The sequence below is a fragment of the Paramisgurnus dabryanus genome, chromosome 23 (assembly GCF_030506205.2).
Source record: "Paramisgurnus dabryanus chromosome 23, PD_genome_1.1, whole genome shotgun sequence".
In the NCBI taxonomy this organism is placed as follows: Eukaryota; Metazoa; Chordata; class Actinopteri; order Cypriniformes; family Cobitidae; genus Paramisgurnus; species Paramisgurnus dabryanus.
Genome location: NC_133359.1, coordinates 21,685,683 through 21,700,092, shown reverse-complemented (window position 1 = coordinate 21,700,092; position 14,410 = coordinate 21,685,683). Strand labels below are relative to the sequence as shown.

At 37.8% G+C, this 14,410-nt stretch overlaps 2 protein-coding genes across 3 annotated transcripts; one reads left to right on the top strand and one right to left on the bottom strand.

Moving 5' to 3' along the window:
* The first annotated feature begins 113 nt into the window (after positions 1-113).
* slc25a44a (solute carrier family 25 member 44a) lies at positions 114-5,696 on the top strand. Of its 2 annotated transcripts, none has more exons than XR_010545080.2 (4): positions 114-1,314; positions 2,192-2,877; positions 2,971-3,093; positions 4,538-4,676. XR_010545080.2 is itself a non-coding variant. In XM_065291445.2 (4 exons), exons 2-4 carry the CDS (start codon positions 2,241-2,243, stop codon positions 4,727-4,729), a joined length of 957 nt encoding a protein of 318 aa, XP_065147517.1. In that variant the 5' UTR covers positions 123-1,314; positions 2,192-2,240; the 3' UTR covers positions 4,730-5,696. The 2 variants fall into 2 exon arrangements, 1 of the variants encoding a protein (XP_065147517.1); XM_065291445.2 differs by having other exon boundaries at positions 123-1,314; positions 2,966-3,093; positions 4,538-5,696.
* Positions 5,697-5,859: 163 nt separating this feature from the next.
* skic8 (SKI8 subunit of superkiller complex) lies at positions 5,860-11,118 on the bottom strand. The gene is made up of 11 exons (XM_065291447.2): positions 10,885-11,118; positions 10,762-10,790; positions 10,625-10,652; positions 10,431-10,536; positions 10,138-10,310; positions 9,891-10,039; positions 7,605-7,698; positions 6,917-7,010; positions 6,738-6,830; positions 6,557-6,635; positions 5,860-6,157 (listed from the first exon to the last, which is right to left on the bottom strand). The coding sequence occupies exons 2-11, from the start codon at positions 10,771-10,773 to the stop codon at positions 6,068-6,070; spliced, it is 918 nt and encodes a 305-aa protein (XP_065147519.1). The 5' UTR covers positions 10,774-10,790; positions 10,885-11,118; the 3' UTR covers positions 5,860-6,067.
* Between the last annotated feature and the right edge of the window lie 3,292 nt (positions 11,119-14,410).

Here is a 14,410-nt window from a genome sequence, read left to right as displayed (position 1 = left end):
TTCCTTGCTTTCATGTTCTTTTATTATTAATGAATGCATTAATGTGAACAAATAATAGTGACGAAAGACATTGTTTCATTTACATGCATAAAACAACAAAATATATAGAAATTGGTTTGGAGCCAGGCCATTTTATTTTATTGCATCTATCTGTAAACTTTTTCAGTGAGATTCATAATTGTGAACGATATACTGTTTGTATTATATGGCAATTGAAATATATTTATATTAAATCTATGAAATATATTTAAATAATAAAAAGATTGGCAAACGTGCAGTGTCACACAACATCAGATTATGTGCTACTTTCTTCTTTTTCTTTCTTTATTTATGTTTATTAAAGAAAAAACAAAATATTAAAAAAATGGCATTTAACTTACATAATCAACTTGAAACGGCCATTAACTTCATAATATAGCAGGGGCTTGACACAAAATAAATACCTGTAAATAAAAATGATGTAAAATAAATAAACACCTGACTAAATAATAAGAAAATATACGCACACGCTCGAATAAGCGGTGTAAATAATACAGAAAATGTACAGAATTCGTACAGATTCAAACAACACACAACATAACAACAAAATTAGAACATGAAGCTATATGAAGGTAAAAATATATAATTTTTTAATTGATATATCATATAATCAACATGTACACAATCAAGTAGGAGACAACAAGCATATTGTGTCTTCCAGTTGTATGCACATTTAAATAAAATCATAAAAAGAAAAAAAAACAATAAAATAAATAGGTACATAATCAGAAGGAAAGTATTTATAAATGTATAAATGTCACAGGTGGATGGAATATTTTTGGATAGATATTTTAGGGATAATAAGTCATTTTTGCACTCATCTTTAAAACAATTTAAATAAGGGATATGGATGCTCCAATTAAATTTATGTATATGGCATTTACACAACATAATAATAATAATAATAATGTTTTCCATCAAGCACCTTTTTTATCCATTCACATACACCAAAATATGAAATTCGTTAAAAAAAGTGTCCGTACCAACATCTAACCAGCTGTAGAGGTGCAATTTATGCCATACAATCATTTTTTATGCCATACAATCATTTTTTTTTATGTCATACAATCATCCTGATACCCGGTTCTGTCAGAGTGACGTGTGAGCATGCGCCGGAAGTGTAGAGAAGTGATCGCTCGGCATGACTTTCCAGCAGCAACAGCAGGCCGCGAGTCGATCACAGCAAATATCGTTTTATGGGTTATAGTGGTACGTTTATATCATGACAGGATCTGCCGCTGGATGGACAAACGGAAATTATGGAGCGATAACCGGGTGAGTTATCGCGCGAGGGCAAATTAACTTCTATTTTTACAAATGCCTTCTATTTCTGAGACATGAAAGGCGAGAAGAGCAACGTACAGATGCGAAGGGAGGGGCACATATGCTGTTTTTATGTTTGGGGTGTCAGGTTGTCTGTTTTTCTTGGAATATCGCGACGCGCATGCGCAGTAGGAGACCTGTCATTTATGCAGCTTCGGCCTGAAAAGGTCACAGTGTATCTGAAAAAGAAAGCTGGATTCAAATTTAGAATGTGTTTAGAATACATAACATATTTAATTTGAATGATGGGCAGAATAAGAAGTAATTGTAGTGATGCACACTGTTTATTTTATACAATGTATGAATACATAATCATCAGGGTCACGTGCGTGTGCGTTAACACGTTCAGTCATTGATGACATTTTTTCTTATTTGGATTCATTTTTCACATTTTATTTTGTAAGTATAAATACTTATTTATTGAAATTTTTTGTGTTTTAACCCTAGTGACGTACTCAGAATTCCTGAAAACATATAGTTTTCCAATGACTTTCCTATTTTTTCACGCAATTCCAGGAAGGTGTATGAAAAAAACATTTCAAAAGTATTCAAAATCTAATCTATTTATGTGTATGACCCCAAGTTCAGACTGTTATTTTTGTTGCACATTTAAAGTTTGACCCTGTAAAGAAAACTGTCTATGCAGTACAAGTGTATTACATAATCCAGGAGTCACATGCAGTGACCTTTAAACTCTGTACCTTTAACACTTCATTCAGCAGACCCTTTTCTTTAAAGCGACTTAACTATGAGAGAGCGTAAGGAGCCAGTAATAAGTGTAGTCTAGTAGTTTTGCTTTTCTGGAGTAAAATTAAATTTGTAATTGCAGGATAGACCTGAAGGCGTGCGTGTGACTGATCTTGTCTTGATCTGTGGCCATGATGCAACAGAAGCGCAACATTCAGATCATCGAGTGGGAGGATCTGGACAAGAGGAAGTTTTATTCATTGGGTGTTTTTATGACCATGACCACACGGGCGGCGGTCTACCCGTTCACCCTGATCCGCACCAGACTGCAAGTCCAGAAGGGAAAATCGCTCTATAATGGCACATTTGATGCTTTCTTCAAGATTCTGAAGGGCGAGGGGGTGAGCGGCCTCTACCGAGGCTTCATGGTCAACACGTTCACCCTGATCTCAGGTCAGGCATACATCACTACCTACGAGTTGGTGAGAAAGTACGTTTCCTGTTACTCGTCCAATAACACGGTGAAGTCTCTGGTGGCGGGTGGATCCGCCTCGCTGGTTGCCCAGAGCATCACGGTGCCCATCGATGTGGTCTCCCAGCAGCTGATGGTGCAGGGTCAAGGGTCTCACCTCACACGCTTCAAGCTCAGGCCCAAGATGGCGATGGCCACATCCAAACACAAGTTTTCATTCGGACATACCAGAGACATAGTGGTACAGATTTTTCACGCGGATGGATTAAGAGGTTTTTATCGAGGCTATGTGGCGTCGTTGCTCACCTACATACCCAACAGTGCTGTCTGGTGGCCTTTTTATCATTTATATGCAGGTAGGGAAAACAGACGATTTATTTTCTCTCACAACGAAAGCTAAACTTGATATCTTTAAACTTAAAATCCATGCACGTGTGTTTTCAGAGCAGCTCTCCAAACTTGCCCCATCTGACTGTCCGCATCTGATCCTGCAGGCCATAGCCGGACCAATGGCTGCAGCTACTGCCTCTACACTAACCAATCCTATGGATGTGGTCAGAGCAAGAGTCCAGGTACAAACAGACTTGGGCATTAACTACTTCAGACAGTCACGCTTTATAGCAGCACCATAAATGTATATGTAACAGGAATATTTTACTCATATTCATGATGTAAAGTCGTCCTGTAGATCAGCTGGTAGAGCAATGTGTTAGCCGCGGAAAGGTTGTGGGTTCACAGAGAAGCTAGGTGAAATTGAATGCTTTTTTTTGCAGCACACGCAAATGCTTTTTTTGCCGCGCACGCGAATGCTTTTTTTTTGCCGCGCACGCGAATGCTTTTTTTGCCGCGCACGCGAATGCTTTTTTTGCAGCGCATGCGAACGCTTTTTTTGCAGCGAACGCTTTTTTTGCAGCGCACGCGAACGCTTTTTTTGCAGCGCACGCGAACGCTTTTTTTGCAGCGCACGCGAACGCTTTTTTTGCAGCGCACGCAAACGCTTTTTTTGCAGCGCACGCTTTTTTTGCAGCGCACGCGAACGCTTTTTTTGCAGCAAACGCTTTTTTGCAGCGTACTCAAACTCCTTTTTGTGCAGCGCAGGCGAACGCTTTGTTTTTGCACGCACGCGAACGCTTTGTTTTTGCAGCGCACGCGAATGCTTTTTTTGCAGCGCACGCGAATGCTTTTTTTTTTTGCAGCGCACGCGAATGCTTTTTTTGCAGCGAACGCTTTTTTGCAGCGTAATCAAACTCCTTTTTGTGCAGCGCACGCGAATGCTTTGTTTTTGCAGCGCACACGAACGTTTTTTTTTGCAGTGCACGCGAACGCTTTTTTTGCGCACGCGAAAGCTTTGTCCCTAAAACATTTCTCATACAACTGTAGTGTACTCTTTAACTTGGGCAGTGCACTCATATACCTCTGAAGTGTACTGTTATACTTTCTTCCCAGCGTGCGCGAATGGCTTTTCTTGCACTTTGTAAATGGTAAATGGACTGCATTTATATAGTGCTTTTAACAGACCTATGGCCATCCAAAGCGCTTTACAAGTTGCCTCACATTCACCCATGTGCCGGGGATGAACCACCAACCTTCTGGCTTGTAGACAACCTACATGAACCACTGCCGCCCCTAAAACATATTTCTTATACTTCTGTAGTGTACTCTTTAACTTGTGCAGTGCACTCTTATACCTCTGAAGTGTACTGTTATACTTCCTTCCCTAAAACCCATTTCTAACATATTCATATTTCTTATACTTCTGTAGTGCACTCTTATACCTCTGAAGTGTACTGTTATACTTCCTTCCCTAAAACCCATTTCTAACATATTTATATTTCTTATACTTCTGCAGTGCACTCTTATGCTTTTTATACTTGTGTAGCATACACTTATACTTCTGTTTCTGTAAAGCAGCTTTAAAAATATAAAAATGTTAAAAAAATTAAAATAATATTGATTTTTAAATAGTTTTGCTGTATTTAAATGATTAGTGTTAAGATTATACGTCTGCGTTTGCAGGTTGAAGGTCGCTCGTCTGTGATTGAAACGTTCAAGCAGCTGTTAGCCGAAGAGGGCGCTTGGGGTCTCACCAAGGGTCTGTCTGCTCGCATCATTTCCTCCACACCCACCTCCATCATGATCGTCATCGGTTACGAGACGTTAAAGAGACTCAGCCTACGGCCTGAACTGGTGCACAACAGACACTGGTGATGATAAAGATGGACCCACCTAAACCCCGTGTTGGATTTTCATACCTCAGCCCTGTTTTATGGGCCTCTCTTACCCTTTTCAACGGATGCCTTTGATGTTTTTATGAGGACCAGGCAATAACTGAAGGACTCGACTGTGAAACTGTGTTATTCTTTAACATTTGTTGAGTATTTTGTATATTTTATTACCTTTGTGTGACCCAAATTAGTATTTTGTAATGAAACAACATGGAACTCTGTGTCATTCATCCTTTTCACCTGTTGTTTGTTTATTGATTTAAGCATTTATTATAATACGGTGGGCGCCATGTGGTTGGAAGTATTATTTCGACAGACATTCAGGGTTTCCACAAATATGGAAAACTTGGAATTATCAGGGAATTTTAATATCGAGATTTCCAGAAACATCAAGGACATTTTTATAGATATTTATTATAGTTCTGAAGCATATTTTCAGATATTTAATCAGCTAGAAATTGGTCTTTGTGAGTCCAGTCTCTAACACAACAAACATAACTAAACTGGCAAGTTATGGAAATGTATTAGTCAAGGTTCGAGTTGTTCATACTAACAACTTATTTACCTGATCATATTTTGTTTGTGAGGCCTTGCATTTTACTTTGAGAGAAAATGGTTCGGGGCCAAAAGTTTTATGTAATTCATTTATTTCTGATAACTGCTGTGATAAATGTTTTTGTCTAAAATGTGCTTCAAGTCTCAATGTCGAGTGCATTAAATGAACTGCACAAGAATGAAGCTGTTTGGGATTGTTAATTTATTTGTATACTTCATACATAACTGTTTTTAAGGAAAGCTCAATAGTAAATGAATAAAGATTTTGTCCTCGATCTGAAGAAATCATAATTCATTTATTAAAATAATGACAGAATATTATGTTTACTGATGTCAAATTTTTTTGTCCCTAAAACATTTCTAGTTGTATTAAATCTGATCAATTGAAAAAACTAGTTTACAGTGTTGTAGTAAGTTATTAAATTTATATTGGTCCATTAAATTGGCAATGGTCCAGTACCAGCTAGTGGCCTGTAGAGGGCAGCATTAAATAAAGAAAGTTATGTTTGTATGATGTTAACATGTGATGTGGTGTACTTGATACAGAAAATACACAGGTTAAACAAAAACATTTAGAAAAAAAATGAAAATTTATTTGTATCTCCATATACAGATGTTGAAATTGATGAAACCACAAAATAAAAAACTTTCCTGTATTTTGTAATCTTATGTAGGTGTGGATATCGTTGAGCTCGATCAGATTACACAAGCAAAGCACAAGTTTTCTAGAAACTGGACCAGCAAGACGCCACATTTATGCGATTCTTCACATCGGACAATCGTATATGTGGATGGCTCTGTCGTCGCCTGCCGAGACGATCTTTGAGCCCGTTGGGTTATATTTAACACTCCAAACCTGCGTGCACAAACACATGCATGATGCATACGCTTTAAAAACTAAAACAACATAATACGCGAACAAACTGCTACTATGGCTCTGTCCCAAATGGCACACTCCGGACTCGTAGACCCCCTTAGTCAAGGGTTCAAAGGGGGCGCTGATGAGCACACTTCGGAACGTAAAAATGACAGATGGGACACCCTACCGACTCGTAGATTAAGTGAGCAAGCGCAATTTAAGGCCATGAGACTGAAAGTCCACGTAAAGTGCGCCATTTGGGACAGGGCCAAACAGTCATTTGACTACAGTTTGAAGCGTTCATCTCATCTAAAATCCAACATCTATACTCCCATCTTGAGTCATAGGTTCAATTCAGACAGCTGAACGATGGTGTCGACACATCGGGGTACTCACCTGATCCTGATGATCAAAGAAAGTGTTCACACACGATCTGCTGTTGGTGTCCCAAACCTTTACACTCTTATCTGATGAGCTACAAAGACAAAAAAATGGCACAATGATAAACTAACGTACTAGTCAATCGTTTAAAAAAATATCACCCAATCCTAATAAAGCCAATGACATCAACGCTTACCTGGACACAAAGTGTGTGTTGTCAGGTGAAAAGGCCACATTCAGCACCCAGGAGCCGTGACCGCTGAGCGTCCCGGCTAGTTTAGCGTGCTGCCTGTAACACACACACATACAAACAGGTTTTTAAATCATGTGTGCAGGGTAAAATTATTTGATGAATCCATGTGAAGTTGTACATACACGTCATAAATCTTAATGTATCCATCATCTGATGCCGTAACCAGCAGCTGAGAGTCAGGAGAGAAGGTTAGAGATCTGATGGGCATGGCATGACCTGGAAATACAAAAATAAGAAAGAAAAGTAAGGAAGTGTTTATCCCATTACAAATACACTTTATACACTTAAGTTAAGATTTCTTACAAAAAAAGTGTAAAATGCCAAATTTTTTCATATGTTTGAAGCTAACCTTTATGTACTGATATAAGAGGGTGGGCTTGGTTGGTTAACACTTAACTGCTTGATATGTATTTTCCAGCATTCATATTAATCTCCCCGTTGTAATGTAGACAAAAAATATTTTTTAAAATAAAAATCTTGTTTTCTACACACAACAGACTGCCACAATAAAACACCAAACACTTTGAGATTTATAGCCGTACTCATCTGAACAAACAAAAGTAATGATGGGTAAGAAATTGAAGGGCGGAGAGAAAAAACGTCGCTCGGTGATGGAAACCGATGTTTATGACTCTTGAGCGACGGCCAGTAAAGTGAAACTACGTCTTACAAAAACTTACAATCACTCTTAATCCATCTAGCAGACTGCATGAGGATCAGACTACCAGACAGCATGTCTGCTGAACACTGACACTTAATATTAACAGAGAAACTGAAGACAGATTGAATCCTGTGGAGAAATATTTTGACCTTCCAGCGTGTGCAGGAGTTTCCCAGTCGCGATATCAAAGATGTTAATAATTCCGTCAATGGCACCACTGGCTAAATACTTTCCATCTGGACTCTAGGGAGAGAGATGGAGAGAGTTCAGGGATATGGAAAACTGAAGGAGTAAATTCGGCATCTTTAGGATAAACTATACAATATCACTGTTGCAAAGTACTACTACGATGTACTTATTTTTAAAATCTTGTTTAAATCAAATTAATATCGAACAAATTTAAAATGAACAAAAAAATTCTCCCAGAAACACACACGTGCCAAATAACTCTCATTTGTAGCTATTACTGCATTAAATACTGTGAGTAACATTAGCTGCGTATCCATTACCCTTTAAATTGCGCGAATTGACATTGCGAATAGAAAATGTGTGCAACGGAAGCACGTCAATTTTCCAAAAACTTCCATATATTGCCAAAAACTTTTTACACTCACATGAGGTGATTTTTTTAGGCAATTCAGAAGAGGTGTATTTTGCAAAACTGCAATGAACACAAGTTTTTCGCATTTTCAGGTCACCTGGGGCCGGTTGCACCAGGCGGACGTAAAATAGTTGGGTGTAAAACCCGATTTATAGTCGTGCGTAAGCTCTACGCCGTAGGTTAAGGGCTCGTTTTAGTCGTACGTAGGTCCTACGCCGTAGCCGCGACGGTTTTCATTTATACTTTTGCCTCGTCGTCCGCGTGCAAACACATGCACAGACCGCTGGTAGGCAGTATCCACACGTTTAACCACAGTAGCAGCGCCACCGTCAAAGAAGAAGTTAACCCACAAACGAAGAAGAAACATCAACTTGTTGTGTATGATTTGAGAAGACCAGCAATGATGGAAGTAAATAAACAGCGACTTTTATTGGGGAAATACTTTTAAACGTAAATACCTATGATGCAGTTTTTTACCTGACGGGAGGGGTTCTGGTGAACCAATCACAGCGCTTGTGGTCCGCGTAGAACTGACGCGCTGTTAAAATTAACGAGGTGCACGTCAGGCTACGCAGAGCTACGCACAGGCTACGGATAGCCTACGGATAGCCTACAACTTACGCACGGCTATAGCCTGACGTGCACCTCACAAAATTTTTAACAGCGTGTCAGTTCTACGCGGACCACAAGCACTGTGATTGGTCCACCAGAACCCCTCCCGCCAGTTAAAAAAAACCTGCGTCATAGGTATTTCCGTTTGCGACGGCGAAAACAAAGATGAGCCAAGTTGAGGAGTGATTTAACTCAAACTGCAACGGAAATCGCTGTTTATTTACTTCCATGATTGCTGGTCTTCTCAAATCATACACAACAAGTTGCTATTTCTTCTTTGTTTGTGGGTTAACTTGCCAAGCTTCTTCTTCTTTGACGTCGTGCTGCTACTGTGGTTACACGCGTGGATACTGCCTACCAGCGGTCTGCGCGTGTGTTTGCACGTCGAAGCGGACAATGTCGCAAAAGTATAAATGAAAACAAACGCGGAACCTACGCCGTAGGACCTACGCACAACTGTAACGAGCCCTTAAGCCCTACATTGAGCTTAGCTACGTCCGACGTTGTGAAAAATATTTACGGCTGTTGCACAAACTAAGACTACAACCAGTCGCAGCTACTCTCAGCGCATGCATTTAACCGCAGTGATATTGAGATGCCATTTGCGTTAAGTAAGGGATAATGTAGAGGCAGCCAGTAGTTATCGGGAAATAAGCCCCAACAGTGTGATAAGCTTTTAATAAGTCATCTACTGTGGCTTTGTAAATATTTATGTTTTCGTGATATAATTTATTGGTGCGGTCTCTCTCTCTGCCATGCATGAAAGCTCACTGCTCATCCTGTGCATTAGACGTGCCAATGTCTAGTCACATTTCATTATTTCTATTTTTGCCATAGAAAAAAAGCCTTTATACTTACGTCTACCCTTGACTAGATGTAAGATTTAGTTTTAGACGTGCGCTTCTTTTCTTCTATATATCTATATATATATTCTTCTATGTATATATTCTTAAATATATACATGCATGTGTGTGTATTTATTTATACAAAGTTATTATACACAGTACACACATAAATATGATGTAAACAAAAACTTTTATTCTGCTATAGACTAATTTTTATGCAACCCTAATATTGATTAATGGAAACGCCGTCATTTCACAATAGCCATTTAAAAAATAACGCTAAAGTTTTGCTCAAATCTGAAAATGGAAACGCAGCTACTGTTTGCACTGTCATTTACATATGATTCAAGATATCCTGTAATTATTTATCTTCTTACATAAGCAATGCTCAGAATGAATTTCCCTCTGGTGTCCAGCGAGTGCTCCTTTTTCGCGCTCTCCACACCAAAGATGTTGACCTTCCCAAGATGGCTGCCGGTGGCGATGTATTTAGAATCCGGGGAAAATGCCACAGACCAGGCATCAACTGCAAACCATATAAAAAAGTTTATTATTTTATTATAAGACTAAAGACCCACCAAATCACCCTTAAAACAAAGAGGATCATAATGTGTCTAAACTCACCTGGGCCTGCATCCAAAGACTTAATCTGTTTGCCCGTCTCCAGGTCCCAAAGACGAATGTGAGCGTCTAAAGAGCTTGAGGCAGCGATTGCCCCGTTTTGACTGATGTCTACTGAGACGACACCCAGCTGGTGACCCTCGAGGGTCCACTGTAGCTCAAGCTTTTCATCCGTCCTATTAACCATCAAAATATGAGCGGTGAACAGAATAATTATATGCAAGGTATGCACCACATACAAATCTACCTTGAAATCTAAATGCATAAATGTGATCTTGGAATAGATAACGATTTACCATTTCCACACTTTCACGAGGTCATCCAGAGAACCAGTGATGATGGTTTCTGATCCATCCTTCTCGCTGCGACCCCACGCCGCCGTCCAGATCGAATCCTCGTGAGCTGCGGAAGCAAAATGAATGAATGGCCAAAACTGCCGTCTCGGTAGGTTTTGAGATCTAACACAGATCAGTTGTGTGTGTTTACTCACCATGCTCCTGCTTGAATAGTATACTGTACTAAAAAGAAAGTAATAAAACAATTTTAATATCATACAGAAGCATTCCTATAAATAATATACAGTATGCTGAGTAAACACGCAGGTGTTTAAATTTAAATCAAGCTCACTTGTGTGGTCATAGTGCTCGCTTTAGAACCTGATTGTGATAAATAAGATTTCAGATGAGTTTATAAACGATCATAAGAACATATTTGACATTATTATGAGCTCTGATACATTTAATAACTTACGTCATACACAGCGCTAGCTTAACGTAGCATATAGGTAAACAAAAGCCTACGACACGTGCTGAATAGGTTTAGTGTATCCGCGATGTCGTCAGAGGTTGTTGAAGATGTGTTAACTTCACTAGTGAAGTGTAAAATCACCTCAGAGAGAGAATTAGAGAGGTTGATGAACAATAATAAACACACGCAGACGCTGACTAGAGAGCCGCCATGACACCTGCGCGCAATGTATTCTGGGAACGAACGTCTGACTCCGCCCCCTCCGTGTTTCACTTTCATACAGCTTTCCATTTAATTTCATCAAGAAAATAAATAAATACAGAAACACAAGTATAACACAAGAGTATAAAAATATTTTTAGTCTTGGTAATAAAAGTAATTCGCGCAATTAAAAAAATGCAATAAATGGGAAGTTACAATTAAAATAGTAAAGTAGGCCCAATTGAGTTCAAAATAAATAAATACATAATTCAAATATGTAATAAATATATAATAAATAAAATATCATTAACGAAATATTTAACAAACCTAACCTGAAAAAAATTATAGACCAATTTAGTTTATACTGTATATAAATTTACATTCTTTCTGTTGCTTTAGAGCAGTGGATCTCAAAATGTATTGGCGTGTGCCCCCCCCCCCTTATGTACTGTGCATCCCTTTGTGCACCCCCACCCCAAAAAAAAAATATATATATATATATATATATAAAAACATTCCAAAACTTAGAATTTAAATTAAACAAAACATATTAAAGTGTCCAACTTAGTTTGTATGCAACCTTATTTTTTAGGTTTAATTACACATAATTTATGATAAACTTATTTATTTTATAAAATGTGATTAAACTGGGGCCCCCTGGCACCATCTCAGGGCCCCCCAGGGGGCATGGCACCCAGTTTGATTACATGATTACAATAATTACAAACATTACAATAATTTATTCAATATATTTACTATACTTCTTATATATTGCTAATAATATTTACATTTACATTTTTAAAGGGACTTACAGTGCATTCAGACAATACATATTATTATGCTTTTCCTGACATAAACACAATTAAATCATAAAACATCCTTTTGTATTTTTCCCTTGTTGTGTAACTCGAAAATATTTTGTAATGCTGTCACTGTGTCTGAAGAAAGCAGAATAAGTTTAAGAACTCTCTGTCTCAGAAGTGACTTTCAGTACGGCTGCAAGTGATTTACTGCAAAGTCAAATCAGAGATGTCTCCTCTGTGTTCCTGAGTCCATATGTTAGGTGGGATTTTAGCTCTTTTATGTCTTGAGCGGTGAGAGTTTCTAAGCAGATCCCCTTTGAGGTGCAGTATGTGCCGCAGAGGGAATTCAGCATCGACTGACCTAGATCTGACAGAGCGGGCGAGCGAGAGGGAGAGAATGCAATGCTTTATGATTAAGATGACTGAAATACTGTCTGTTTATTGGCTCTAAACTGCTCAAACTGTTATTTAAATCAGTTCTTTCCATAAGACCCACTGATTTATTTGTGATTTTAGGGTGACTGTAAATAGACTGTATAATCACATTTCAACTTGGCATGAACTAAGCCAACCTTGAAGGGATGTGCCAAAATATCGACCTAAAATTTAAATTCAGTAGATAAAAGCATTATTCTCACTATTGGACATCGTTAGATTGTTTAAAAACATATGATGATCAGGTCGGACTCTATCAATCAAAAGGTGCAAAAACATATCAAAACTATGCATTTGTACTCTCTGCACTTTAAGAGGCGGTTTCTTGGACAGGGATTAGGCTAGTCCTAGACTAAAATAAATGTAAGAGCTGTCCAAACTGAAAACAACTTGCACTCACATATCCTAAAATACATCAGTGCTCTTTGTATTGCTTCAAAATACACACAAGTAATATTTTAGTAAGACATGTTTGTTAAAACTAGTTATATTTCCTAATTAAACTAAGGCCTAATCCTAGTTTAAGGTAATTTATGTCCGGGAAACCACCCCTAAGAATTTAATGACATAATAATTTGAAACTAGGAGTGAAAAGCTAATCTATCAGTATCTGTTGATATCAGCAGATGTCATTTTAAGTCATCAATTATCGGTACAGGCGCAGAAATTTTGTATCGGTGCATTTGTACTCACTTTGCTCTTTAAGGATTTAATAACATAATTATTTGAAACAAGGAGTTAAAAGAAAACTATCGGTGTCTATCAGTATCAGTAGATGTCATTTTAAGTAACAGAATATCAGTATCGGCACAGAAATTTTGTATCGGTGCATTTCTATGCTCTGCACTTCTAGGATTTCATGAGATTATTTTTAAATAGCAAAACTATCCGTATCTATCAGTATCGGTAGATTTCATTTTTAGTCATCAAATATCGGTACTGGTGCAGAAATTTTGTACTGTGCATTTGTACTCTCTGCACTTTAAGCATTTAATGACATAATAATTTGAAACAAGGAGTGAAAAGCGAAACTATCGGTATCTATCGGTATCAGTAAATGTCATTCTAAGCAATCAAATATCGGTATCGGCACAGAAATTTTGTATTGGCACATTTGTACACTCTGCATCTCTAGGATTTCAAGTCATAATTTGGAACAAGGAGTAAAAAGCAAAACTATTGTTATCTATCGGTATCGGAAGATGTCATTTTTAGTCATTAAATATCAGTACTGGCCCAGACATTTTGTATCGTGCATTTGTACTCTCTGCACTTTAAAGATTTAATGACATAATACTTTGAAACAAGGAGTTAAAAGCAAACTATCAGTATCTATCGGTATCTGTATATGTTATTTTATCTAACAGAATATCGGTATTGGCACAGAAATTTTGTATTGGCGCATTTCTATGCTCTGCACTTCTAGGATTTCATGAGATTATTTTTAAATAGCAAAACTATCCGTATCTATCAGTATCGGTAGATTTCATTTTTAGTCATCAAATATCGGTACTGGCGCAGAGATTTTGTATTGTGCATTTGTACTCTCTGCACTTTAAGGATTTAATGACATAATAATTTTAAACAAGGAGTGAAAAGCGAAACTATCGGTATCTATCGGTATAAGTAAATGTCATTCTAAGCAATCGAATATCGGTATCGGCACAGAAATTTTGTATTGGCACATTTGTACACTATGAATCTCCACGATTTCAAGTCATAATTTGAAACAAGGAGTAAAACGCAAAACTATCGTTATCTATGAGTATCGGTAGATGTCATTCTAAGTAAAATAATATCGGTATCGGCACAGAAATTTTGTATCGGTGCATTTCTATGCTCTGCACTTCTAAGATTTCATGAGATTATTTGTAAATAACAAAACTATCGGTATCTATCGTATGGGTAGATGTCATTTTTAGTCATTAAATATCGGTACTGGCGCAGACATTTTGTATCGTGCATTTGTAATCTCTGCACTTTAAGGATTTAATGACATAATTTGAAACAAGGAGTGAAAAGCGAAACTATCGGTATATATCGGTATCAGTAAATGTCATTATAAGCAATCGAATATCGGTATCGGCACA

Coding starts and splice junctions, on each gene's coding strand:
- slc25a44a (XM_065291445.2), top strand. CDS start 2,241: ATGATGCAACAGAAGCGCAACATTCAGATCATCGAGTGGGAGGATCTG. Junction 2,878..2,965: donor TTTTTATCATTTATATGCAG/GTAGGGAAAACA, acceptor GTGTGTTTTCAG/AGCAGCTCTCCAAACTTGCC. Junction 3,094..4,537: donor TGGTCAGAGCAAGAGTCCAG/GTACAAACAGAC, acceptor CTGCGTTTGCAG/GTTGAAGGTCGCTCGTCTGT.
- skic8 (XM_065291447.2), bottom strand. Junction 10,040..10,137: donor GTCTTTGGATGCAGGCCCAG/GTGAGTTTAGAC, acceptor TATGGTTTGCAG/TTGATGCCTGGTCTGTGGCA. Junction 7,699..9,890: donor TCATTCTGAGCATTGCTTAT/GTAAGAAGATAA, acceptor CTCTCTCCCTAG/AGTCCAGATGGAAAGTATTT.